Genomic DNA, 25581 nt, shown 5'->3' on the forward strand with positions numbered 1-25581 from the left:
CGGCCAGGTGATTTGCCTCAGCCTCCCACCCCGCCATAAAGGTCTCCCCCTTACTCTCACAGAGATTGTGGAGAATACAGCAAGCAGCAATAACATAGGGGACATTGGTTTGGCTGAGGTCTGAGCGAGTCAGTAATGTGCGCTAGCGCACCTTTAAACGGCCAAATGCACATTCCACCACCATTCTGCACTTGCTCAGCCTGTAATTGAACAGATCCTGACCACTGTCCAGGCTGCCTGTGTATGGCTTCATGAGCCATGGCATCAAGGGGTAGGCTGGGTCCCCCAGGATAACGACAGGCATTTCAACATCCCCAACTGTTATTTTCTGGTCTGGGAAGTAATTCCCTTGCTGCAGCCGTTTAATCAGAGTAGTGCTTCTGAATACGCGAGCGTCATGAACCCTCCCTGGCCATCCCACGTGGATGTTTGTGATCCACCAGTGCTTGCAGCACCATTGAAAAGTACCCCTTCCGATTTACGTACTGGGTGCCCTGGCGCTGCGGTGCCAAGATAGGGATATGGGTTCCATCTATCGCCCCACCACAGTTAGGGAATCCCAGTGCAGCAAAGCCATCCACTATGGCCTGCACGTTTCCCAGAGTCACAACCTTTCGTAGCAGCAGCTTAGTGATTGCTTTGGCTACTTGCATCACAGCAGCCCCCACAGTAGATTTTCCAACTCCAAATTGATTCCCGACTGACCGGTAGCTGTCTGGTGTTGCAAGCTTCCACAGGGCTATCGCCACTCGCTTCTCCACTGCGAGGGCTGCTCTCATCTTGGTATTATGGCGTTTCAGGGCAGGGGCAAGCAAGTCACAAAGTTCCATGAAAGTGCCCTTACACATGCGAAAGTTTCGCAGCCACTGGGAATTGTCCCACACCTGCAACACAATGCGGTCCCACCAGTCAGTGCTTGTTTCCCGGGCCCAAAATCAGCGTTCAATGGATAGAATCTGCCCCATTACCATCAGGATCTCCAAAGCGCAGGGGCCCGCGGTTTGAGAGAATTCTGTGTCTACGTCCTCATCACTGTCATCGCCGCGCTGCCGTATCCACCTCCTCCTCGCCTCAGTTTGAAGGTCCTGGTTCAGCATAGACTGCACGAGAGTGCGCGAGGTGTTTAAAACATCCACGATTGCGGTATTGAGCTGAGCACGGTCCATGCTTGCTGTGCTATGGCGTCTGCACAGTTCACCAAGCAAAAAAGGCGCGAAACGGTTGTCTGCTGCTTTCAGGGAGGGAGGGGTGAGGCTGTACCCAGAACCACCCGCGACAATGATTTTTGCCCCATCAGGCACTGGGATCTCAGCCCGGAAATGCCATGGGGCGGGGGAGGCTGCAGGAACTATGGGATAGCTACGGGATAGCTACCCACAGTGCAACGCTCCAGAAATCGACGCTAGCCTCGGACCATGGACGCACACCACCGATTTAATGTGTTTAGTGTGGCCGCGCGCACTCGATTTTATACAATCTGTTTTGCAAAACCGGTTTATGTAAATTCGGAATAATCCCGTAGTGTAGACATACCCTTAGGGGCAGTGGTGCTGGCCGCTCGACCCTGGGAGAGAGAAGGATTTTTGCAGTAGCAGGGTTCCCCTGGGGATTGCAGGAGCAGCCCCAGGGGCGGAGGAGTCTGCAGCTCGACCCTGGCAAAGAGGTGGTGATCACGAGAAGGGCTGGCACACCAGGGGTTCTTTCTGGAAACCATGGGGGAGTCAAGAGCACACAGGCCTGTGAGTCCAGAGCCACTTGGGAATGGTGAAGTGATGGCCTGTCATAAACAGATAGTTAAGGGTTAAGGTCTCTTTAACCTGTAAAGGGTTAACAAGCTCAGTGAACCTGGCTAACACCTGACCAGAGGGCTAATCAGGGAACAAGATACTTTAAAATCTTCAGCTAGGGAAGTCTTTGTGCTTTTTGGGTTGTTGTCCCTTCTCTCTTGGGATTAAGAGAAGCCAGACGTACATCCAGGCTCTCCAAGCTTCCTGAAATAGTCTCTTCTATTCAATGTAGTGAGTATTAGTTAAAAGGCGGATTAGTCTTTTGGTTGCTTTCTGTATTTGCAAATGTGTGTTTGCTGGAACAATATTTTATTTCTGTTACTTCTGTTTATGCTAAAAGGGGGGGGAGTCCCTTTAGTTTTTATAAGCTAGACCCTGTAATATTTTTTCATCCTGGTGTTACAGAGATAGAAAAGAAAGTAAACACTTTCTTTCAATAAAATCTTTTTTTCTTTTTAAGAACCTGATTAATTTTTCCTTTGTTTGAGACCCCAGGGGATTAGTCTGACTCACCAGGGACAGGTGGGGGGAAGAGAGGAGGGAGGAAGGTGGGGGAATGGTTTATTTCCCTTTGTGTTAAGACCCAAGGGGTTTGGGTCTTGGATTTCCCAGGGAAGGTTTGGGGGGAATGGAAAGTGTACCAAAACACTATATTTTTGGTTGGTGGCAGCGCTATCAGATCTAAGCTAGGATTTAAGCTTAGAAGGGAACATGCAGGTCCCCACCCTTTGGACGCTAAAGTTCAAAGTGGGGAACAAACCTATGACATGGCCTGTCATCATCTCCTTAAGAAGGGCATTGTGATCCTGTGCACACAGAGGGGGTTACGCATGGGGAAGTTCACCCAGGCACAGTTAATCGTGCAGTTGGAGGAGAAGGACCACTCTGAGGAGCAGATTCCTGACCCAGATGGGGCTACAAGAGGATCTGGGAGCAGCAGCCAGGCATCCCCGAGAGTCTGGTCCCCAACCAGATGAGGGTCTTCACGATCGGGTTCCCCATCAGGGGATCTGAGATGGGAGCAGAGTCCGAGAGAGCAATAGGACCGTGAGAGAGAGAGAGAGAGAGAGCGCAAGAGCCTGAGGAAAAGCTGCAGGAGAAGCAGCAGCAGCAGCATGGACTGGCGATGGTGGAGTGGAGAGACATAGGGGGGTGCCCATGGGTCAGTGGGGAAACACGCGTGGGGTGGCGAGACCCTGGGACAGAGAGAACTGGGGTGGTGCAGCCCCAGATGCTGAGGGGCTGTGGGACCTGGGTGAAGGTCCCCGGGGTGAAGCCCCTTGCCCTGCCTATGGCCCGGATCCCTGTGCAGACCCAGGAGGGGTCGGGCTGGCTGGTCGTTGGGGCTCTCCAGGATATCGGCTGGGAGGCCCTGTTGGGGGGTGACTGTGTCTCTTTGGGACAAGATCCAGGCCCTGCTCCTATAACAGCCGAGGGTTTGAATTCAAATCCAGGGAACCAATTGGCTGGGATGGAAATGGTCAGTGAAAATGCAAATGACCGGGCTGGCAGGGGGGAGGGGCTGCAGGGCTCAGGATACCTGCCTACCTGTAACCAGCCCCCTGGGGCTGAGTGGGAGGGAGAGATGCTCCTCACCCCCCTGCACACCGGAGAGGGGCTCTCCCTGGCTCTGATGCTGTGACCAGAGCAGACAGCTCGCTGCCTGCCCCCACCCGGACAGCAAGGGCAGCGCTGAGCACGGGGGGAGCTGAGACCACAGCTGAGCGGGGGGACCCCCAGGCAGGGCAGGTCGGCTGCCAACCAGGTTTGCCTGGTCCAGACGTGCTGCTGGGAAGTGATTACGCAGCAGGGAGGGAGCTACCAGGGACAGGGCTCAGGGGGGCTGTGACCCCAGCCCCAGCCAGCGAGAGGGAGCAGGTCCCACTCCCTGCCCCAGCAGCTGAATCCCAGACTGAGCTGCGGAAGGATCCCTCCTTGGAGAAGCTGAGGGAACTTGCTGGCCACAGCGCTGCAAACCCCCTTGGGGAAGGCTGCAGGGACAGAGTCCTGCGGGAGAAGGGATTCCGGTACCGGGAATGGGCTCCCCAAGGGGAAGTAGAACTGGGGGGAATCGGGAGGCAGCTGGTGGTGCCCCAGGAATCCATAGGGTTCTTCCCTCTTGAGCTGCTGGATGGGAGGAGAGGGAGGGGACCCCTGGACCTGGAAGGGGAGGATTGGAAGGAGAAGGGGGAAGACCCCCTGGGGGATCTCTTCCCTGAGGTAGGAGCCAATCTCCCCATCAGGTGTTCCCCGTTCAGAGTCACTGGGAAAGCAGCCCAGAACCTGCAGAGAGGTCAGGGACCTGCTGGCTTTAGATGGGACCCAGCCGTTCAACAGCCCATGGGCCTCACCCGTGGGGCTAGTCCCCAAGGGAGACAGGATGATCTGGTTGTGTGGGGGCTATCAGAAGCTTAAAGCCATCGCAGTGTCCGAGGCCGACCCCATGCCTAGGCCTGGGGAGAGTCTAGACAAGCAGAGGGGGATGGAGAACGTGGCCCTGGCAGACACTGATAACATGGGCATCTTTAGCCAGACCTGGGAGGAACAGGTGTCCCAGGTGAAGAGGTGGCTGGGCTGCCCCAAGGAGGTGGGACTGACGGTAACAGCTGGAAAGTGCAAGGTGGGGGCGGCAGAGGTGTTGTATCTGGGCCACAAGGTGGGGAGCAGCTGCCCAAGCCCAGAGCTGGCCAAGGCCAAGATGGGGGCTCTTAACCAAGGGAGCCCAAATTGCAGCCCAGGGTGCTGGGAGAAGACCCCATCCTAGTGTGAACCCAGGGGTATTGGGGTGGCAAAAGGGTTCAGGCCGCATAAACCTTCCCACATGTGGCCTGCGAGTGCCATCAAGCACCCCCGACCTAAGGGAGGGCGTGAGACTGGACTGTCCTGGGGTAACTCACACCAAGGAATGGGCGAGATGGGAACATTGGTGGGTTCGAACTTCCCCAGGTCACTGGCTGAAGTGACCTCGCTCAGTTCGGTCTCAAAGTGGGGAGAGGTGTAACAAACTGGGAATGTTCTTAATGTTTCCTCTGAATACGGTGTTGGTGCCTCAGTGTCCCCTCTGCAGTTTTTAAGTATCTAGGTGGTGGAATAAGGGGATGTGATTGCTGCAGAGCAAGGGGCCAGTGCACATAAATGCCTGACACTGTCTCCTAGCAACTGATGGCCTGGGCCCCTTCCCTGCAAGGTGCCAACTGAAGGTGTTGGAGACAAAGAGGTCAGGTGGCCTCCTGGCCCAGGAAAGGAGCTGAGCAGAGAGGAGGGGCTGGAAGAGGTTTGGGAGTCTAGAGCTGGTTGGGGACGAGGAGTGAAGTGCAGATGGGGGTCTGGCTCACTGCCCCCAGAATGGACCCGGCCGAGGGGTCCGGTTCTCTGTACCTACAAGCTCTGTTTTGGACCCTGTTCCTGTCATCTAATAAACTTCTGTTTTACTGGCTGGCTAAGAGTCACGTCTGACTGCGAAGTGGGGGTGCAGGACCCAGTGGCTTCCCCAGGACCCTGCTGGGGCGGACTCGCTGTGGGAAGCACACGGAGAGGCATATGCTGAATGCTCCAAGGAGAGACCCAGGAGGTGAAGCCGTGTGAGCTTCTTGGCCTGAAGACAGTCTGCTCCAAGGGAGAGGAGGCTCCCCAAAGTCCTGACTGGCTTGATGGGGAGCAGTTCCAGAGCATCGCCCGGGAACTCCATGACACACAGCTGCAAGGAGGTTTGGACACCCTAGTATTAACAATTAATGGGAATGGGTTGTCCAAATCCCCTAGGCAGCTGTGACTCTCCCGCACCTAAGGTGTATGCTCATCTCCTGCTCTCAGGGAATTGTGGGGATTTGAGCTCAAATTCTCATAACTCCTTTGGTTCCATCCCGTGACAAGAAGAGCTCTGTGGATGGATTTATGTAGGTGCATTAGATTTTCGGTCTGATATTCTGTTCCTTTCCTCAAAGTTCCTAACATTCAGTTAACCTTTGTGATGACTGCTGCACACTGAGTGGACGTTTTCAGAAAACAATCTGTGGTGACTCCAAGATCTCTTTGTAGGATGGTAACAGCCAGTTTAGATCCCATCATTATGTCTAAGTAGTTGGGATTACTTTTCCCAATGTGCGTGACTTTGCACACTGGAAAAAATGACTTTGCACTGGCGGGGGCTCTCTGGCCCTATTGATTCCAACAGAAACAGGGTGAATTCACAGCAGGTGGGGATCCGGCCCAAGAGCCCTGTTAATACTTGTTAACCACTGTCATTCGACAGCTTTCTCGGCTGGCCGGTTGTGGTATGATAGTAATATTTTCCGATGTGTGCTCAGGCCACACTTGCAAAATTTATGATCTCAGACTTCAGTCAATAACCAGTCTGGCTGGTTTGTTTTTCTGTTAGACCCTCTGCTGAACTCTGTGAACCATATTAGTGATATTGATCCGTTCTGAAGCTACATCACAGAAAACCTTTCACCAGCACAATGCCAGGCACACCGGCGGCACTGGGTAAATCATTCCCAGGCTGAACCAATGTCCTCACGTGGTGTTAAAAAGAGAACTGAAGCTGGGCTCCTGGTTAATGCACTGGACTGGGACCCAGGAGATCTGGTTACAAAGTTCGCCCACTAATTTAGGGCTTGTCTACACTAGCAAGCTACTGCGCTGAGCCTTTCCCACTCAGGGGTGTGAAAACTCATCCCTCCAAGCACAGCAAGCTTCAGCACTGTAAAGCGCCAGTGTAGACAGGTTCCCAACACTGGGAGCTACGCCTTTGGTGGAGATGGTTTACGCAATCACATGGTTGCATATAATGTTTTAAGTGTAGACTTAGCCTTAGTGTGTAACCTTCGTAAGTCACTTAGGGCCAGACCTTCAGAGGATTTAGGCACCTAATTTCAATGGGAGTTGATCCCCAGCTGAGATCAGGGCCCCGTTGTGCCGGGCGCTGCACAGACACACAGGGAGAGACAGTCCCTGCCCCAGCTGAGATCAGGCCCCCGTTGTGCCGGGCGCTGCACAGACACACAGGGAGAGACAGTCCCTGCCCCAGCTGAGATCAGGGCCCCGTTGTGCCGGGTGCTGCACAGACACACAGGGAGAGACAGTCCCTGCCCCAGCTGAGATCAGGGCCCCGTTGTGCCAGGCGCTGCACAGACACACAGGAAGTCAGTGCGGCGAAGAGTTCACAATTTATGACCTGTGCAAATTCACACAGAAGGTCAGAACTCAGATCAGAAGCCAGGAGTTTTAATTCCCAGCCCAGTAACTTAGCCCCTGTGACTAGATCCTACAACAGCTACCTGAAAGCTATGGTGTGTCTGAAGTCCCTGGCCCAAGACTGCGCCAGTCTCTACATTTCAAGGCCAGTGACATGGGTTTAAGGCTGCAGGACCTAGACAGCCCTCGCTCAGAAGGGACCCTTCGCAGTCACACGTGAGAGGAGTGGAATTCAGCTCTCGGAGGCGGCACTTCCTGATGTTCGACTGAGGTCAATTTCATGCACATACCGAGCGTCAGGCTGCCCTGAGAAACACAGCCAGGTGCTCTTATTAGCCACTTGCATCATGGCAGGGGAAATAGTCTACGCCGATCTGAACCTCCCCTCTGGCTTTCCCGGCTCCAGGACGCCCCTTTCAGCTCAGCCCCTCGGTAAGTGACTTTTATTTCCCGGAGGGTGGGGGGGGGTGTCATTGTAAACCCAAGGATGGATTTTGCTGGGTAGATCATTGCTTTCAATGGCAGCCCCAGAGCAGGTCTGTGCCAGGGGGAACCCTCTGGCTTTTGGGGAGGTGGCTGCAACACTTTCGATCAGCTCACTTCTGTGTGCGGGGCTCTCGGTGCAGGAGCCTGGGGTGGAAAGGGGAAGTCCATGCACCCACTCATCAGTTGGGACGGTGCATTAGATGGCACTTCTCCAGTTATGACCAAGAGCTCTGGCTGGTGGCTTGTGGATGGTTGCAGGATGGACTCAGGCTACCAGGGCATTGGCAAGAATAAAAAACTGCTCAGACTCCTCCCTGGAGTGGGGATGAGCCGTAGGCACTGCATTAACTCCAAGCGCTCTTGAGGCAGCGGGGGCTGGTGGCTAGCAGCATTGCACTGGCCCTCGGCAGACCTGACCCCTAGTCCAGGCTCCTTTGCCCTCCCATCTAGCGCTTTGAGGCAGGGGCTGTCTCTGCCTATATGCTTGTGCAGCCCCCGGGGCAGCAGCGCCCTGATCTCACACAGGACATTGGGCTGCTAACTGTAGTGAACGTGTCCTTCAGAGGAAAGCTGATAAGTACAACTGTAATGCTGCAGCCAGGCATCCTCTGTAATGGTCCATAGTCTAGAGCTGCTACTGGAAGCTGATGAGCGCTGGCTGGGCGGGGAAGGCTGGGCGTCCGGGGTAAGCCCCTGCACTGGGAATCTGCATATGGTGGGTCCTTATTTAAGGCCAGATGTTTGAAGTGCTCAGCCCCCCACAGCTGGAGCCAATTTTTACTAAATAGCTCCTCACCCAGCCAGCCCCGGCCCCTATACTTTCCACCGGCAGCACACAGGGGCAGGAGTTTGCTGCAAGTGGCGAGAGGAGAATTTCCCCCAGTGCAGGTGCAGCTACACTGGCCCCACCTCAAAAGCTCTAGCGCATGGGGGTTTCCAGGGTGGGTCTGGGAGAAGTAACAAGAATTTCTGCTGCTCTGGACAATCCCAGTTACTTGGGACTGTCCATAAATTACAGAAACCCCAGGGCTGCTCTAATTGACACCTGGAGCTGTTTTGGAGAAGCCAATCCCCAGGGCTGCAATTTCTGTGCTGCACAGAATCTCTGCAACGCATGGCATTAAAACACTTCTTAAGAAACTCTTCAAGAAGCCTGCGGTTCTAACCTCCCTCTGGGCAGCTCTGACTTCACACCGGCTATTTTTAAGCTATTGTTTCCTCTCACTGCCTCTATGTCTGTGGGGGAAATTCACATCTCTGCAGAGGGCCCGAAGTAAAGGCCAATATCCCACTTGTAGCCTGCAAGATAGGACTAGAGTGGTGTCTGGCTTTTGTGTTGGTTCTCTACACAGGGGTGAATTTCATCCCCATGCACCCAGCCTCTTCAGGACAGGGCATGTCTCTCGCTAGGTGTCTGTGATTCATACATGTTACATGTCTGTATGTATCATTCTGACCTCCTGCATAGCTCAGGCCAGAGATTTTCACCTACAGACGCCTGCTTTGAATAGAATTATTCTACAAAAAATTAGGGGTTGCACAGAACCCACCGGCAGGCAAGCTCCCCCCTCCTTTCCAGCACCTCCCACCATGAACAGCTGTTTTGTGGCATTCGGGATGCTCTGGGAGGGAGGGGCTGGGGTGTACTCAGGAGAGGAGGGGGCAGGGGCTTGGGGAAGGGGTGGAATGGGGGCAGGATCGGGGCGGAGCAGGGATGGAAACAGGCGGGGTGGGGGTCTGGGGGAAGGGGTGGAATGGGGGCAGGGCTGGAGGCAGATTGTGGGGAGTCAAGCACCTCCCAGCTAGAGGGGAAGTCGGTGCCTTTTGTAAGGCCCCAATTCAGCAAAGCACTTAACGCACGTGCCTCTCTTTAACAATTTTCTTAAGCCCCATTACAGTCTATGGGACCGCAGCACACTGTTAAAATTAAACTCACATCCAAGTTCTTTGCTGAATAAGGATGTTTTGCTGAACTAGTCTCTCACTGACATGAGTGACTCCAAGAGGAACAAACCATGCAGGCCATACGTACAGTGGGGTGGCCAACTTTCTACTCACACAAAACCGAACACCCTTGCCCCACTCCCCCTCTGAGGCCCCACCCATGGCCCGCCCCTTATCTGAGGCCCTGTCCCCTCACTCCATCCCCCCGCCCCATGTTGCTTGCTCTCCCCACCCTCACTCACTCACTTATTTTCACCAGGCTGGCTCAGAGGATTGGGGTGCAGGAAGGGGTGAGGGCTCCAGCTGGGGGTGTGGGCTCTGGGATGGGGCTGGGGATGAGGGGTTTGGGGTGCAGGAAGGTACTCTGAGCTGGGATCATGGGGTTTGGGGACAGGAGGGGGATCAGAGCTGGGGCCAGGGGTTGGGGTGCAAGGGGGTGAGGGGGTGCAGGATCTGGCTGGCACTTACCTGAAGTAGCTAATGGAAGCAGCGGTACATCCCCCCTCTGGTTCCTAGGCAGAGGCGTGGCCGGGCGGCTCTGCGCGCTGCCCTCGTCTGCAGGTGCCGCCCCTGCTGCTTCCATTAGCTGCGGTTCCCAGCCAGGGCTGGCGCTTCCTTTAGGCAACCCTAGGCGGTCGCCTAGGGCGCCAGGATTCGTGGGGCAGCATTTTGTGCGCTCCCCATGGGGCGCACGGGAGCTTCCGGTTCCACTCCCGTCACACCGCCGAAGAAGGACCTTCTGCCGACGTGCCGCGGAAAACAGCAGCAGGCAATTGAGCAGCTCAGTGACTGCCGCTGTCTCCTGCGGCATTTTGGCGGAGGGTTCTTCTTCGGCGGCGTGACGGGAGCAGAACTGGAAGCTCCTGCGCGCCCCATGGGGCGCGCACAAAATGACGCCCCCCCCAAATTCTGCCTAGGGTGCCAAAAACCCTGGCGCCGCTCCTGTTCCCAGCCAATGGGAGCAGTGGGGGCAGTGTGCGGCGCCTCCTGGCTGCTCCTATACATAGGAGCCGGAGTGGGTACATGCCAGCTGCTTCCTGGGAGCCGTGCAGCATGGAAGCTAGCAGGGAGCCTGCCAGCCCCACTGTGTGGCGCTACCAACCAGACAGTCAATGGCCCAGTCAGTGGTGCTGACCAGAGCTGCCAGGATCCCTTTTTGACCAGGTGTCCGGTTGAAAACTACCCTGGGGAGCAGGGACTCTGAAAGAGATTTGGGGGTCATGGGAGATAATCAGCTGAACATGAGCCCTCAGTGTAATGCTGTGGCCAAAATGGCTAATGAGTTCCTGGGATGCAGAAATGGGGGAATCTCGAGTAGGAGCCAAGAGGTTATTTTACGTCTGTATTTGGCCATGGTGCAACCACTGCTAAAATCCTGTGTCCAGTTCTGGTGCCCAGAATCCAGGAAGGATGTTGATAAATTGCAGAGGGGTCAGAGGAGAGCCACAAGAAGGATTAAAGGGTTCGTAAACCTGCCTTATAACGATAGAATCAAGGAGCTCCATCTATTTAACAAAGAGAAGGTTAAGGGGTGATGACAGCCTATAAGTACTCACATGAAGAACCAATAATTAATAATGAGCTCTTCAGTCTTGCAGAGAAAGGTATAAACACAACCCACTCCTCACAGCTGCCTGCATGGCTGTCCCCAACCCAGCTCTGGCATGGGGGTGGGAGGGTTGGAGCTGCAGCCCAGCCATGATAAGACCCGGGCGGGCAGCTGTGGGGAACCGTGGTACCGACCCTCCCCCCAGCCTGTGTCCCTGCCCCCCAGGCCTCCTGCCCAGGGCAGGTGGAGGTTCTGCGGCTCCCCACAACTGCCTGTGGCATGGCTCTTACGATGGCCGGGCTGTGGATTGGGGAGCTGTGCAGAGCGAGCACAGACCCTCCACTTCCACCTGCTCTGGGCCAGGCAGGGACTCGGGCTGGGGGCTGAGCCATCCTGCACCAGGGCTGCCCAGAGGATTCAGGGGGCCTGGGGCAAAGCGGGGGAGCTGCGGCACTTGTACTCACCCAGTGGTGGTCCAGGCCTTGCAGGGGTCCCTTCAGTCGCTCTGCGTCTTCGGCAGCACTGAAGGGCCCCCTGCCACCAAAGACCCAGACCACCACCGGGCCAGGGCTCATGGGGCACCTGTGGGAAATTGCCCCACTTCCCCCCACCCTCCCAGGCGGCCCTGCCCTGCACCCAGGGCAAGTGGAGGGTCTGTGCAGTTCCTACAACTGCCCGGGCTCCCCAGCTGGGCTCCACGCTGGCCTGGCCAGGGGGTGGGGCCTCAGGAAGAAGAGGAGGGGAAGGGAGCGGGGTCCACTCCGGCGAAAAGTGAACAGGCCAGGCCCATCCACCTTCATAGCCACCCTGCCCCCACCCAGTTCCGGCGCCACTGATTTCTATGATTTTTTGATTGAAAGTCAGTTTGGGGGAAAAAAAAGCAGTGTCATGTAACTAAGCTGACCAATCAGGCTTGGAAATGCAACATAAGAATTAAACCTTGAAAATGGAAACAGAAAACACCCAACCAAAGATGTTTACGCATGGGAATATTTCCAGCCAAAAATGTTGCAAATGGGAAACCTTTAAAAAATCAAATCTGGGAAAGCAAAATAACAATAGTGATGCTGAATCCTGCCCGGCCATTGTAGGTTGCTCAGGGCACGACCCAGGCTCCACCATCCCTGGCTAACCTGGGCCTTTCTTGGCATGTCTTCTGTGTTACGTTCTGTAAGTTCTCTCTCTGCTAGGCCCCTTTTGCATGTTCCTCTAGCTGCCCATGGCCGATGCTTCACTTCATTCTTAACATGCATCAGAGATCTTCCCAACTTGTGTTCTGGGTAACTTAGAGATCAGGTGTTGGCCAGGGGTGAAAGTAACTTACAGGACTTACCAGTACTGCCGGAGTCCTGAGGGGGGCGTGGCCTCATCCAGAAGGGGCGTGCCCTCAAGATTTAAAGGCCCTGGGGCACCAGCTGTGGCTGGGAGCCCCAGGGCCTTTAAATCAACCAGGGGCTCCCAGCTGCAGAGGTAGCTGGGAGGCCCCCAGAGCTCAGGGGCAAATTAAACGGCCCAGGGCTCTGGCTGCCGTGGGGAACCCTGAGCTTTGCGGGGCTGGGCCAGGTATTTAAAGGGCCAAGAGGTCCTGCCGCTGAGGGGAGCGCCAAGCCCTTTAAATCCTGGCCCCAGCCCGCCGCCAGAGCTGCGGCCAGGATTCAAAGGGCTCTGGGCTGCCCGTGGTGGCGGGGAGCTGTGAGTCCTTTAAATCTCAGCTGCGGTGGGGGGTTTAAAGGGCTCTGGGCCGACCGCAGCCGCGGCAGCCCAGAGCCCCTTAAATCCGGTCTCAGCTCGGCCGCCGGAGCCGCGGGCAGGGGGTTTAAAGGGCTCTGGTGACTGCCGCCGCGGGGAGCCCAGAGCCCTTTAAATCACTGCAGCGAAAACCGGTGCAGTCCGGCACGGTGTACTGGCTCTTGCCGGTATGCTGTACCGGCTTGTGCCGGCTTATTTTCACCTCTGGGTGTTGGACTCACTGATGAATCCCAGCATTTGTTACAAATTCATTCCATTTAAAGTCTAGTAATGTTCTAAGGCATTTGCTTTCCAAGGTATTTAGACATCTGGCTACACCTTTGGTGGATTTCCAGCTTTAACATCAATACATTAGGGTGGAAATAACAGTTGAGTTGAACATTCATAGTTTGGTCTTCAAACTGTAGATTTGCAATGACCAAATCTTGATTAATCTGGTCCATGCAGCTGCTGCCTTGCCAATTTGTGACATTATTTCCTCCTGGACTTTGCCATTGGCTTGCACATGACTGCCAAAGTATGCAAATTGACAATATACATAATGAAGAAAATGGACAATAATTAAGACTAAGAATAATGCAGTATAACAAAGAACCTGAAGAACAACAAACAATATGGTGGGGAATAAATTAAAGGCAGGAAAGTTTTCATGTAAAAAATGCAGGAAATGTAAAAGATTGAGAACATGTCAAAATTTTCATAAAAATTCCCATTGTCAAAAAAATGGCCAAAATTTCACCCCATTGCCTTTCCATAAAAAACTCAGGCAGCTCTCAAGTCATCCGAGACTGGCCTACAAAGGAAAACAAGATGAACAGTTGCGCATATAGGCCCCAATCCTGTAATAAACTCCATATGGGCGTAGGATTCTGCCCACACTGTAAGATCAGGGACGTATTTTTCTTTGAAATGGTCTTTCCTACACTAGATGCCAATTGTTGATCACCAGACTTTGGCTCTTACAGGTCCCCCGATTCCCCAGTGGCATCGGACAGCGCTGTGGGTCGGATGGATTGGGAATATTGTCCTGGTGATTGCTGTGATAGCGCTCGGGATTTGGGGTGAGTAGCTGACAGCTCCGTGTTTATTTGTGCGGGTCCATCAGTGTATAGCATGGATTGTCCCATCCCTCCAGAACTCCATTGTGGATCCCCTCCCACTAGCTGGTACATTTCTTTGATGTTCCAAAGAGCTTGACTGTAACATAGAGAGAAAATTAGATAGTAGACAGGTAGGTGTGCATAGGGATGGATAGATAGGTAGATCCAGGCATACACTAGAACTGGTTAAAAATAAACGGGACATTTTATGGATATATTATTTTAAAAAATCTTGTCACTATCTTTTCAAAATTCAAAATACCCCCTAAATTTTGAAAGTTCAAAATTTGAAAAGCTCTGCAGTTGGGTGAAAAATGGGAGGGAGTGAGGAGAATTAGGTGAAAGTTTCATCAACATTTTTCCTCATTTTTTCCAAACTTTCACTTTTCATCCCAATTTAGGGACATAAACAAATGTTGAAATATTGGAATTTCCAATACATACAAAGCAAGAGACAGTCACAACAATGGAGACACAGTGAGGGAACCAGATATCTAAAAAGAATGTATTGTCTTTAAGAGACCTAGGTTCTACTCCCACATCTGTTGGGTCACCTTTAGGGTGACCAGATGTCCTGATTTTATAGGGACAGTCCTGATTTTTGAGTCTTTTTCTTATATAGGCTCCTATTACCCCTCACCCCCTTTCCCGATTTTTCATACTTGGTATGTGGTCACCCTAGTGACCTTGCACAAATCAACATAAGAATGGCCAAAGGTCATACCAAAGGTCCATCTAGCCCAGGATCCTGTCTTCCAACAGTGGCCAATGCCAGGTGCCCCAGAGGGAATGAAGAGAACAGGGAATCATCAAGTGATCCATCCCCTGTTGCTCATTCCCAGCTTCTGGCAAACAGAGACTAGGGACACCATCCCTGCCCATCCTGGCTCATAGCCATTGATGGACCTACCTTCCATGAATTTATCTAGTTCTTTTTTGAACCCTGTTATAGTCTTGGCCTTCACAACATCCTCTGGCAAGGAGTTCCACAGGTTGACTGTGCGTTGTGTGAATAAATACTTCCTTTTGTTTGTTTTAAATCTGCTGTCTATTAATTTCATTTGGTGACCCCTAGTTCTTGTGTTACGAGAGCGAGTAAACAACATTTCCTTATTTACTTTCTCCACACCAGTCAAGATTTTATAGACCTCTATCATATCCCTCACTTAATCATCTCTTTTCCAAGCTGAAAAGTCCCAGTCTTCTTAATCTCTACTCATACGGAAGCTGTTCTATACCCCTAATCATTTTTGTTGCCCTTTCCTGAACCTTTTCCAAGTCCAATATATCTTTTTTGAGATGGGGTGACCACATCTCCACGCAGTATTCAAGATGTGGGTGTACCATGGATTTATATAGAGGCAATATGATATTTTCTGTCCTATTATCGATCTCTTTCTTAATGATTCCCAGCATTCTGTTCACTTTTTTGACTGCCGCTGAACACTGAGCAGATGTTTTCAGAGAACTATCCATAATGACTCCAAGAGCTCTTTCTTGAGTGATAACAGCTAATTTAGACCCCATCATTGTATATGTATAGTTAGGATTATGTTTTCCAATGTGCATTACTTTGCATTTATCAACACTGAATATTATCTGCCATTTTGTTGCCCAGCACCCAGTTTTGTGAGATCCTTTTGTAGCTCTTTGCAGTCTGCCTGGGACTTAACTATCTTGAGTAGTCCCGTCTCACCTGCAAATTTTGCCATCTCACTGTTTATCCCTTTTTCCAGATCATTTATGAATATGTTGAATAGGACTGGGCCCAGTACAGACCCCTGGGGGACACCACTATTTACCTCTCTCCATTCTGAAAACTGACCATTTATAACTACCCTTTGTTTCCTATCTTTTAACCAGTTACCGATCCATGAGAGAATCTTCCCTCTTATCCCATGACAGCTTATTTTGCTTAAGAACCTTTGATGAGGGACCTTGTCAAAGGCTTTTTGAAAATCCAAGTACACTATGTCCACTGGATCCCCTTTGTCCACATGTTTGTTGACCTCCTCAAAAAATTCTAATGAGTGCTGAGGCAAAATTTCCCCCTTACAAAAACCATGTTGATTCTTCCCCAACAAATTACGTTCATCAATGTGTCTGACAATTTTGTTTTTTACTATAGTTTCAACGAGTTTGCCTGGTACTGAAGTCAGGCTTACCGGCCTGTAATTGCTGGGGTCACCTCTGGAGGCCTTTTTATAAATTGGCATCACATTAGCCATCCTCCAGTCATTTGGCACAGAAGCTGATTTAAATAACACGTTACAAACTACAGGTAATAGTTCTGCAATTTCACATTTGAGTTCCTTCAGAACTCTGGGGTGAATCCCATCTGCTCCTGGAGACTTATTACTGTTTAGTTTATCAATTTGTTCCAAAAACCTCCTCTAATGACACCTCAATCTGGGACAGTTCCTTGGATCTGTCACCTAAAAAGAATGGCTCAGGTTTGGGAATCTCCCTCACATCCTCAGCCATAAAGACCGATGCAAAGAATTCATTTAGTTTCTCCACAATGGCCTTATCGTCCTTAAGTGCTCCTTTAGCGCCTCGATCGTCCAGTGGCCCCACCGGCTGTTTAGCAGCTTCCTGCTTCCGATGTACTTTAAAAAAATTGCTATTTCTTTTTGAGACTTTGGCTAGCTGTTCTTCAAATTCTTTTTTGGCCTTCCTAATTGTATTTTTACACTCCATTTGCCCATATTTATGCTCCGTTGTATATTCCTCATTAGGATTTATCTTCCACTTTTTAAAGGATGCCTTTTTGCCTCTCACTGCTTCTTTTACTTTGTTGTTTAGCCACGGTGGCTCTTTTTTTGGTCTCTTACTATGTTTTTTTAATTTGGGACATACCTTTAAGTTGAGCCTCTATTATGGTGACATTAAAAAGTTTCCCTGCAGTTTGCAGGGATTTCACTTTTGGTGCTGAACCTTTCAATTTCTGTTCAACTAACTTCCTCATTTTTGTGTAGTTTGCCTTTCTGAAATTAAATACTACAGTGTTGGGCCACTGTGGAGTTTTCCCCACCACAGGGATGTTCCATGTAATTATATTATGGTCACTATTACCAAGTGGTCCAACTATATACACCTCTTGGACCAGATCCTGTGCTCCACTGAGGACTAAATCAGTAACTGCCTCGCCTCTGGTGGGTTCCAGGATCAGCTGTTCCAAGAAGCAGTCATTTAAGGTGTCAAGAAACTTTATCTCAGCATCCGGTCCTGAGGGTTCTAGTTTACCTTTGTGTTTCTATTCCTTCTCCTAACCTATGTTTGCTTTGTCTAATTAGAGAGAGGTTTTCAGAAGCCCCTAAGCCAAGGGTCGTCAACCTTTCAGAAGTGCTGTGCCGAGTCTTCATTTATTCACTCTGATTTAAGGTTTCACGTGCCACTAATACGTTGTAGCGTTTTTAGAAGGTCTCGTTCTATAAATCTATAATATAGAACTAAACTATTGTTGTATGTAAAGTAAATAAGGTTTTTAAAATGTTTAAGAAGCTTCATTTAAAATTAAATGAAAATGCAGAGCCCCCCGGACCGGTGGCCAGGACCCGGGCAGTGTGAGTGCCACTGAAAAGCAGCTGGCGTGCCGTCTTCAGCACTCATGCCATAGGTTGCTTGCCCCTGCCCTAAGGGATTGAGGAGCAACACGTTCATACTGATTATAAATTTCTTCCTCCCCTCCCCACCCTTATGCTGTAAGCACTTAGCTCTAGGCCCTGGGAATCAATGTATGGCTCTGCCTGTGTGACCAAGTCACCCAATTGCTCTGGCCCTCAGTTTCCCCATCTGTAATATGTGGATCATGCCTCCTTTGTCTATGTAGACTGTAAGTTCTCAGGGCAGGGCCTGTCTCTCGCTGTGTGTCTGGGCAGCGCCCGGCACAGCGGGGCCCTGATCTCAGCTGGGGCAGGGACTGTCTCTCGCTCTGTGTCTGCAGCGCCCAGCACAACGGGGCCCTGATCTCAGCTGGGGCAGGGACTGTCTCTCCCTGTGTGTCTGTGCAGCGCCCAGCACAATGGGGCCCTCAGCTCAGGTGGGCGTCTAATAAAACTTTCCATTGACTTAGATGCTCTTTGAAGTTGAATCGCCCCCTCACTGCCCAGACAGCTCCTGTCCTCATTTCACTTTCTTTCCTACACCATAGAGAGAAAACAACAGTGTCTCCCCTGCCTCTCTGCAGCTTTTGGTGCCTAAACCCCTTGAATAATCTGTCCCCATGATCCTCCCCTGCGTCACAGGGTATGTGAGTGAGAGACACAGATGGGAAGTGACGGGGGCCAGATACACCCCGAGACAAACATGCTATGCCCCTCACCTTGGTATCAATCAGGGCATCTGCACTGGAGAGGAAGGAGCACCCACCACTGGCTGGGAGCACTTTCGTGACCAAGGCAACGTCTGCAGCAGCTGTGACTGTTGCCCTGACGCCCACACGGCTGCAGCCCATCATCTCAGCTTCCTGTGCGATCTCACACCTCAGCCCACGCGGCTCCTGGCCCCTCCTCTTGGCAGGGCAGGATGCACAGCAATGGGGGCTACAATATATTGAACCTGCAGCCCCCGAGGGGCAGCTCAGGTGGCCTGTCCAAAGCCTGGAACCCAGGCTGGTCCTCTCCACCTCAAGGTGCTCTGTGCCTCAGTTTCCCCACCTGTACAATGGGGATAACAGCCTTGTGATCTGCCTCACAGGGTGGTTGGGAGGCTAAATCCAGTACAGACTAGGGTTGCCAGGCATACACTATTGGACCAGAATGCCCAGTCGAAAGGGCCCCTGGCAGCTCTGGTCGGCACTGCCAACTGGGCCATTAAAAGTCTGGGTGACAGCGCAGTGGGGGCCTGGGGCTAAGGCTTCACCTGCCCTGACTTTGTGCGGCTCCTGGAAGTGGCTGCAAGGTCCCTACAGCCCCTAGGTGCATGGACACCCAGGGAGGCTCCGCGTGCTGCCCCCACCCGAGTACCAGTTCTGTAGCTCTCATTGGCCAGGAACTGTGACCAATGGGAGCTGGGGGGCAGCGTGTGGCCAGCCATGCATCTAGGGGCTGCAGAGACCTGATGGCCACTTCCTGGGAGCTGTGGTAGGCACCGCCAGAACCCACCCGAAACCCCCTTCTGCACCAAAACTTCCTCCTGGAGCCTGCATCCTCCTCGCACCCCACCCCCCCTGCCCCAGCCTGGAGTCCCTTCCCTCATCCAAACTCCCTCCTGGAGCCCATACACCTAGCCAAAGTCCTCACCCCTTCCACACCCCAACCCCCTACCTAGGAGCGGCGCCAGGGTTTTTGGCGCCCTAGGCGCAGGACCGGTTCTAGCCTCTTTCGCCGCCTCAAGCACGGCGGCTCGCCGGTCCCGCGGCTCCGGTGGACCTCCCGCAGGCGTGGCTGCGGATGTTCCACCAGAGCCGCAGGACCAGCGGACCCTCTGCAGGCACATCTGCGGGAGGTCCACCGGAGCAAAATGCCGCCCCCCCCAAATCCTGGCACCCTAAGCGACCACCTAAGTCGCCTAAATGGAAGCGCTGGCCCTGCCCCTACCCCAGTCCAGAGCCCTTTCCTGCACCTCAAACTCCTCATCCCTGGCCCCACCCCAGAGCCTGCACCCCCAGGCAGAGCCATCATCTCCCTCCTTCACCCCAACCCCTGCCTCAGCCCGGTAAAAGGGGATGAGGGTGGGAGAGAGCGAGCAACAGAGGGAGGGGGGATGGGGCAAGCAGGGGCTAGGCCTTGGGGAAGGGGTGGGGAAGGGGTGTTCGGTTTTGTGCCATTAGAAAGTTGGAGGTGCTCTGATACTGTGGTGATGGGGGCTGGGTAACTTAGACATATGCAAACACTGGGCTGGGTTTGCAAAGAGGCTCAAGGGATTTAGGCACCCAACCCCCACCGAATTTTCAATCCCAGCCACTCTTTTAGACCAGGGCCCTTTGGGGCCGCTCCGAAGCTCATTGGAGTCAGTGGCGATGGGGCAGAACAGGCTTTGGGGCAGGCCCTGTGTCTCCGCATGGCTCTGTGCTGGTGCTTTTACCAGCAACCCCCACAACACTGACCGGGTGCCTCATTCCCACTGACGCTGTTTTGCAGTTTCCCACTTGGTGTCTGAGAAAGGACAGACCCCGGCAGCCCCTGGGAGCGACGGAGCTGGGAGCAGAGACACAGCGACACCCCCTGGGAGCGACGGAGCCGGGAGCAGAGACCCCAGCACAGCAGAATGCAGCGCCCGCCTGGAGCGTGTCCGATCCCAGCTGTGCCCCTCGGCCCCGCCTGGCCCAGCAGGTAACCCCAGCGTGTGTGTCTCTGAGCTGCCCTCCGCCCCGGGCATGGCCAGTGGGAACCCAACTGCCGTCCCAGCCCCTGGGGATCCTGCAGGGCAGGGACACGCTGCCCCCTGCTGGCTGCACCAATCTGCCACCAGCCACGCTCGGTGCCAGCAGGGCCGGCTCCAGACCCCAGCGCGCCAAGCGCGCGCTTGGGGCGGCGTCCCGCGGGAATGGCTGCGGATGTTCCACCGGAGCCGCGGGACCAGCGGACCCTCCGCAGGCACTTCTGCAGGAGGTCCACCGGAGCCGTGGGACCGGCGACCGCCAGAGCGTCCCCTGCGGCATGCCGCCGTGCTTGGGGCGGCGCAAATCCTAGAGCCGCCCCTGGGTGCCAGGCTACGAATGTACCTGCCTCAGCTGGGAGTGGGCCTGGGGCCTCTGCGGAGACTGTAGGGCAGTGACATCTAGTGGCCATGCCCGGTACTGCTCAATGGGGTATGAATCGTGGGTTTTAAAACAATCTAATACCAGGATATCCAAATGTTTTCAGATCCCCTCCCCATACCCCATTAGATTTCCACTAACCACCACCACCACCACTGCATCTTCAGTTATCCCCCTTGCAGGCCACTCTGGCAGAATAATATAGACTTAAAATGGATGCACACATTCCCATGAGATTCCCCGCTGCACTGGGGCCTCCGCAATTGATATGGAGCTATGATAAGGGCCCTGCACTCACCCTGTGCCCAGCTCCCAGTGTAGGGGCACATGAGGGGGTGGCTAGAATAGAGTACACTATGGGTGTTCTCTGCTTCCCAAGGTCCTTATAGGAGCAATGGATAAGGCAGAGCAGCCCTGAGGCTGCTCTAACTGACACCAGGGCCCAGCCCAGCCCCAGATTTCAGGGAGCACAAAGGGGACTTAAAACCATTTTATCCCTAATCAATCACAGGAAGGGAGTAGCCCAGAGGGCTCAGAGCATTAATGACACCTGTCTCTCTGCAGGGGGCTCCGGGTGCAAACTCTGCCCCATGGACTGGCAGCTGCGCGGGGACAAGTGCTACTGGGTCTCCAGAGGAAGTAAAACGTGGAGCGAGAGCCGCACCAACTGCTCAGTGAGGGGCTCCCAGCTGCTGGTGATCCGGGACCGGGAGGAGCTGGTAAAGGGGACGGTACCTTCCTGCTGGAGCTGCCCCTGCAGGGCGGGGCCCTGGGTGCAGAGTCCAAGTTGCTCATTAGATACACTTTAGGGCTGGGAACTGCAAAGCTGCCTAGGGGATCTGGATACCCTGTTCCCATTAATTGTTAATAACAGCGTGTCCAAACACTGTAGCAGCTTTGACAATCCCAGACTAAATCACCAGCCCTGGGATAAGGGGCACACACCATCCCCCTCGTATGTATTCCAAAGACAACTCAGCTGGGGCAGAGGGGCTGGGTGTGTGGGTGTGTTTGAGAGAGAGGCAGAGGGAGAAATGGGGGTGAGCGGGTAGGTGGAGAGAGAGGGACGGGTGGATGGTGGAGGCGTATGAAGGGGGCTAGACAGACAGTGGTTCTGATGTAGACGTTTTTCAAGAATGCAAGAAAAGAGAGTTGCAAAAAAGAACCGACAGCAGGTTTTGGTTCCCAGCTGCTTGTCCCACACTCCCTGCAGGAGTCCCTACAGGACCTGACACGAGGCATTTCTGAGTTCTGGGTCGGACTGTCCGTCCCCTCCCCGGAGAAGGCCTGGACCTGGCTGGACGGCTCCCGGCTGGATCAGACCCAGTGAGTGATTCCTTGAGTCAAACCCTTTCCCTCCCCTCCGTGTGCAGAAGGGGCCAGAGCCAGGGCTGGTGGGAGGGGGAAAGGAGAGAGGATGTTTGGAGGGAGGGTCAGGAGTTTGGGGATGGTGTGTTCAGCGTGAGATGATGACGAGACCTCCCCAGAGGAGGTGAAGCTGGAGCCCTGGGTGTGGGGGAGGTGGCCCAGAGTCGGGATGTGGAGGGAGAAGAGCAAAGGGGCCAGGCCAGAGCCCTGGGGACCCCCCAGACAATGGGGCAGGGGGGAGGGGGAGACACAGAGCAGCCAGAGACAGGAAGGGACCAGGAGGGGACAGCGTGGGCCCAGCCCGGTGGGGAGGAGACGTGGAGCAGGGGAGGGAGCTGGACAGGGTCTAGCCCGGCAGGGAGGAGGAGGCTGGAGCAGGTCCCTGGGCTCTGGGCAGGGAGAGGCTGTTCGAGACCCTGGCTAGGGCCCTGCCAGTGGGGAGAGGGGGCAGCCCCCAGGGCAGAGCTGGAGGAAACGACGGCTGCAGATCCCGTTGGAACAGGGAAGAGCCGCAACCAACTGCGTGTGATGGACCCACCCGCGCTGACAGGGGCCCTCTGCTTTGTCCGGCAGGTTCCCGGTGTCAGGCCCGACTGAGGGGAACAGCTGTGGGGCGGTGAAGGGGAATCGGATTCGTTCGCAAAGCTGCAGCTCTGCATTTCAGTGGATTTGCCAGAGAGACGCCGTCCCACTCTGAACAGGATACGGGGGAGACCTCAGCGCGCGTCACCGTTAGCCCCATGTCACACGTGGGGAAACCGAGCCACAGACACTGACCTGCCCACATTACACTGAGAATTGGTGGCAAAGTGGAAAATGGAACCCAGGAGTCCTGGCTCCCAGCCCCCTCCCCTTCTCCCAGCACTGGGAATAGAACCCAGGAGTCCTGGCTCCCAATGGTACCTCAGCCTAGAGAAGAGCGATTCCAAGCTCTGGCTTCGTATGTTCCAGCAGGGGCTGGAGAGCGCTGTGGGGGCCGGACTTGGGCTGTAGGTGTCAGGCTCTGCACAGCCCTGGGGCAATTTATCCCTCGCCCCCCCCCTCAGGGCTGGGGGAGAAGAGTCTGCCCCAGATCCCCAGGCCATGTACATCAGCCCAGACCCAGTGCGTCCCCGCTGGGGCTCTGGGCCCACTGCCTCCAGTGGAGCAGCAGCTCATTCACACCAGCTGGGGAGCTGGGTTTGTATTTCACCCCGATTCATTTCCTTTCACCTATGTCAGGTCCCACTCTGAGCTCTCTTCCACAGCCCATCCATTGCTCCCATCCGGCCTGTGACCTGACGCACCTCTGCCCATCCTGCCCTAAGGGATTGTTAACTCCTGTCACTAATGATGGGGTCTCAGCTTCATCAGAGCTTGACCATGCTGATGTACTGTCCACTTGCTACCTCCTTGGAGGATTTTTACAAGGAACCTTGTCCTCCCACCCCCACCCGTGATCCCAACCGGAGCCTTTCCCTGCGTGTTGCTGGGTGATGTCTGGGGTCACTATCTGTGTCAGAGGAGCAGGGTGGGGCTGCTCGGTGGCAGTGCAGGGAGCACCACAGGGAGGCCTGGGGGCTAACGAACGCCCTGGTACTCAGGGGCCCAGCAGCCCAGGAGGAGATGGACTGGGAAAGCTGGAGGGCAGGTTGACTGGCCAGGCTGAGAGGTGACCTTCCAAACAGACCCGGGTATCAGTAGGAGCTGCCTGCCTCTCTCCTCCTCGACACAGCTGGGCTTGTGAGCGCAACAGGACGGAACTGGTCCAGTCTGCAGAGGAGACAGGGTTGGTGAGCGCTGGCCTGTTCCGGGTTTGGTCATTAGGGCTGGACGAAGGCAACATTCTGAAGACACTGTCATTGGAGGGTGGCAGTCCGGCCTAGTGGATAGTGCAGTGGACTGGGATACAGAAGGTCTGGGTTTTATTCCTGGCCTTGCTACAGACGGGTTATGCTGACGTTTGCTGGGCCCTCTCTAGTGTGCCTGGCACAGGCTGACAGGCAGGGATGGTACACGCCAGATGGGTGACTCCTCGCTCTGGGCTTCAGTTTCCCCATCTGTGAAATGGGGATATTGACACTGACCTTCCTTGGTGAAGTGCTTTGAGCTCTACTGCTGGAAAGCTCTAGATCCGAGCAAGGGATTATCACTATCGCACGGACAGTAAAGATTTCTGTTGAACCGTGCAAAAGCTGAGTGTGTTTATTGTTGATGGGCCACAGAGCGGCCAGACCCTGGTTTGGGATTCGGAACACCTGGGTTTATTCCTGGCTCTGACCTGTTATGTCACCATGGACAAGTCACTGCCCCTTTCCATGCCTCAGTGTCTCCTCCCACTCCTTTGTCCATCTTGTTGATTTACACTGTGAAGTCTTTGGGGCAGGGACTGCCTCTCACTGGATGTTTGTGTACTTGGTGAAGGTGATGGTCTGCCTGCCCCACACAGGCATAGAAAGGGTTAACCATGCCATGCCCTTTCCCAGAAGGAGCAGAGGTGAGGCTGCAGAAGGCACAACCGATCAGGGAAAGGATACCAGGAGCAGCCAATCCAGGCTTAGTGGTGGGCTCATGGATAGCTCAGTGGTTTGAGCACTGGCCTGCTAAACTTAGGCTTGTGAGTTCAATCTTGAGGGGGCCGATTGGAGGGGGGAATCTGGGGAGTGGTCCTGCTTTGAGCAGGGGGTTGGGCTAGATACCTCCTGAGGTCCCTTCCAACCCTGAGATTCTATAAAAGGAGCTGCAGGGCCAGGTTAGGTCAGCTGCTGCTGGGAGCTCAAGGAGTGAGGACTGTGAGATGTAAGCACTAAGCATCTTGAACAGAGCAGCTGCTAGTGGGGAGCAAATGACAGCTCCTGGCTGGCTGCAGGGCTGAGCAGGTGAGGGCAAAGAAGGGGCTGGGGCTGTGGGAAATACAGCAGTAACAAGAGGAGTTAAAAAGGTGCAGCTGGAGGCTGCTACATCTAAGGTCCCTGGGTTGGGACCCAGCGTAGGGGATGGGCCTGGGACCTCCCCACTCACTGGTGGGGAAGTGGCTGGACAATGGGACTGCGATGTGTATGCCCTGGAAGTGGGAAACAGGGATTGTGACCGAGCCTAAGGGCTGAGTCATGATGAGGACGCTGCGGTTCTGGAAGCTGAGAGAGGGGCTGTAGGTGGAAGCAGGGACAGAGGAACGGTGCACAAACTGGAGGAGGGCATTGGCCTCAAGCTAATTCCCACAGCAAGCAGGAGGAGGTGCACCTGTGACAGTGCCACTAAGTTCTAGTGAAATACAAATAATCTTTCTTCTCCTAATACTTAACATGGTGCTTAAGGCAGGTGTGGTTGGCACTTTGTCTAATGAGGGGTTGTTCCTGGGGATTGTGCATGGACAGGAAGAGATACCCCAGGTTTTCTCCTCCCTGCACCCCGCCTCCCCCATTCACACACATCTGCTCACAGGTATATTCCATCATGCTCATAACACATGTGGGCATAGGCAATGCATAGGGGGGCCATGCAAAGTCAAGTGCCCCCCCCCCAATTTAGCCTGCAGGGTGGTGAAGGAGAGGGGCTCTGTCCTTCTCCCACTGTACCTGCCTCCTGGCACGCTTGGCCCCTGTCTCTGGCAGCTGAATCTGGCCGGGATTTGGGACACCTAGGTTACTCCTGGCCATGACCTGACAGGAGGGACACAGCAGCTTGGCTGCTCCCCTGCTGATTTCCAAGTCAAAAGGT

The 25581-nt window shown here is 54.1% G+C and overlaps 1 protein-coding gene across 1 annotated transcript; it reads left to right on the forward strand.

Moving 5' to 3' along the window:
- Positions 1-7330: 7330 nt before the first annotated feature.
- LOC123346024 (killer cell lectin-like receptor subfamily B member 1B allele C) lies at positions 7331-22660 on the forward strand. Its single transcript, XM_044983218.1, has 6 exons — positions 7331-7415; positions 13677-13772; positions 19895-20086; positions 21079-21233; positions 21728-21840; positions 22456-22660. Exons 1-6 carry the CDS (start codon positions 7331-7333, stop codon positions 22577-22579), a joined length of 765 nt encoding a protein of 254 aa, XP_044839153.1. The 3' UTR covers positions 22580-22660.
- The last annotated feature ends 2921 nt before the right edge of the window (positions 22661-25581 follow it).

The sequence above is a fragment of the Mauremys mutica genome, chromosome 12, assembly GCF_020497125.1.
Source record: "Mauremys mutica isolate MM-2020 ecotype Southern chromosome 12, ASM2049712v1, whole genome shotgun sequence".
Lineage (NCBI taxonomy): Eukaryota > Metazoa > Chordata > Testudines > Geoemydidae > Mauremys > Mauremys mutica.

Bases quoted from the DNA above. Each gene is read 5' to 3' on its own strand.
- LOC123346024 (XM_044983218.1), top strand. From the start codon at position 7,331: ATGGCAGGGGAAATAGTCTACGCCGATCTGAACCTCCCCTCTGGCTTT. The intron at 7,416-13,676 runs GTAAGTGACTTT...TGGCTCTTACAG, and splicing joins CCTTTCAGCTCAGCCCCTCG to GTCCCCCGATTCCCCAGTGG. The intron at 20,087-21,078 runs GTAACCCCAGCG...GTCTCTCTGCAG, and splicing joins GGCCCCGCCTGGCCCAGCAG to GGGGCTCCGGGTGCAAACTC.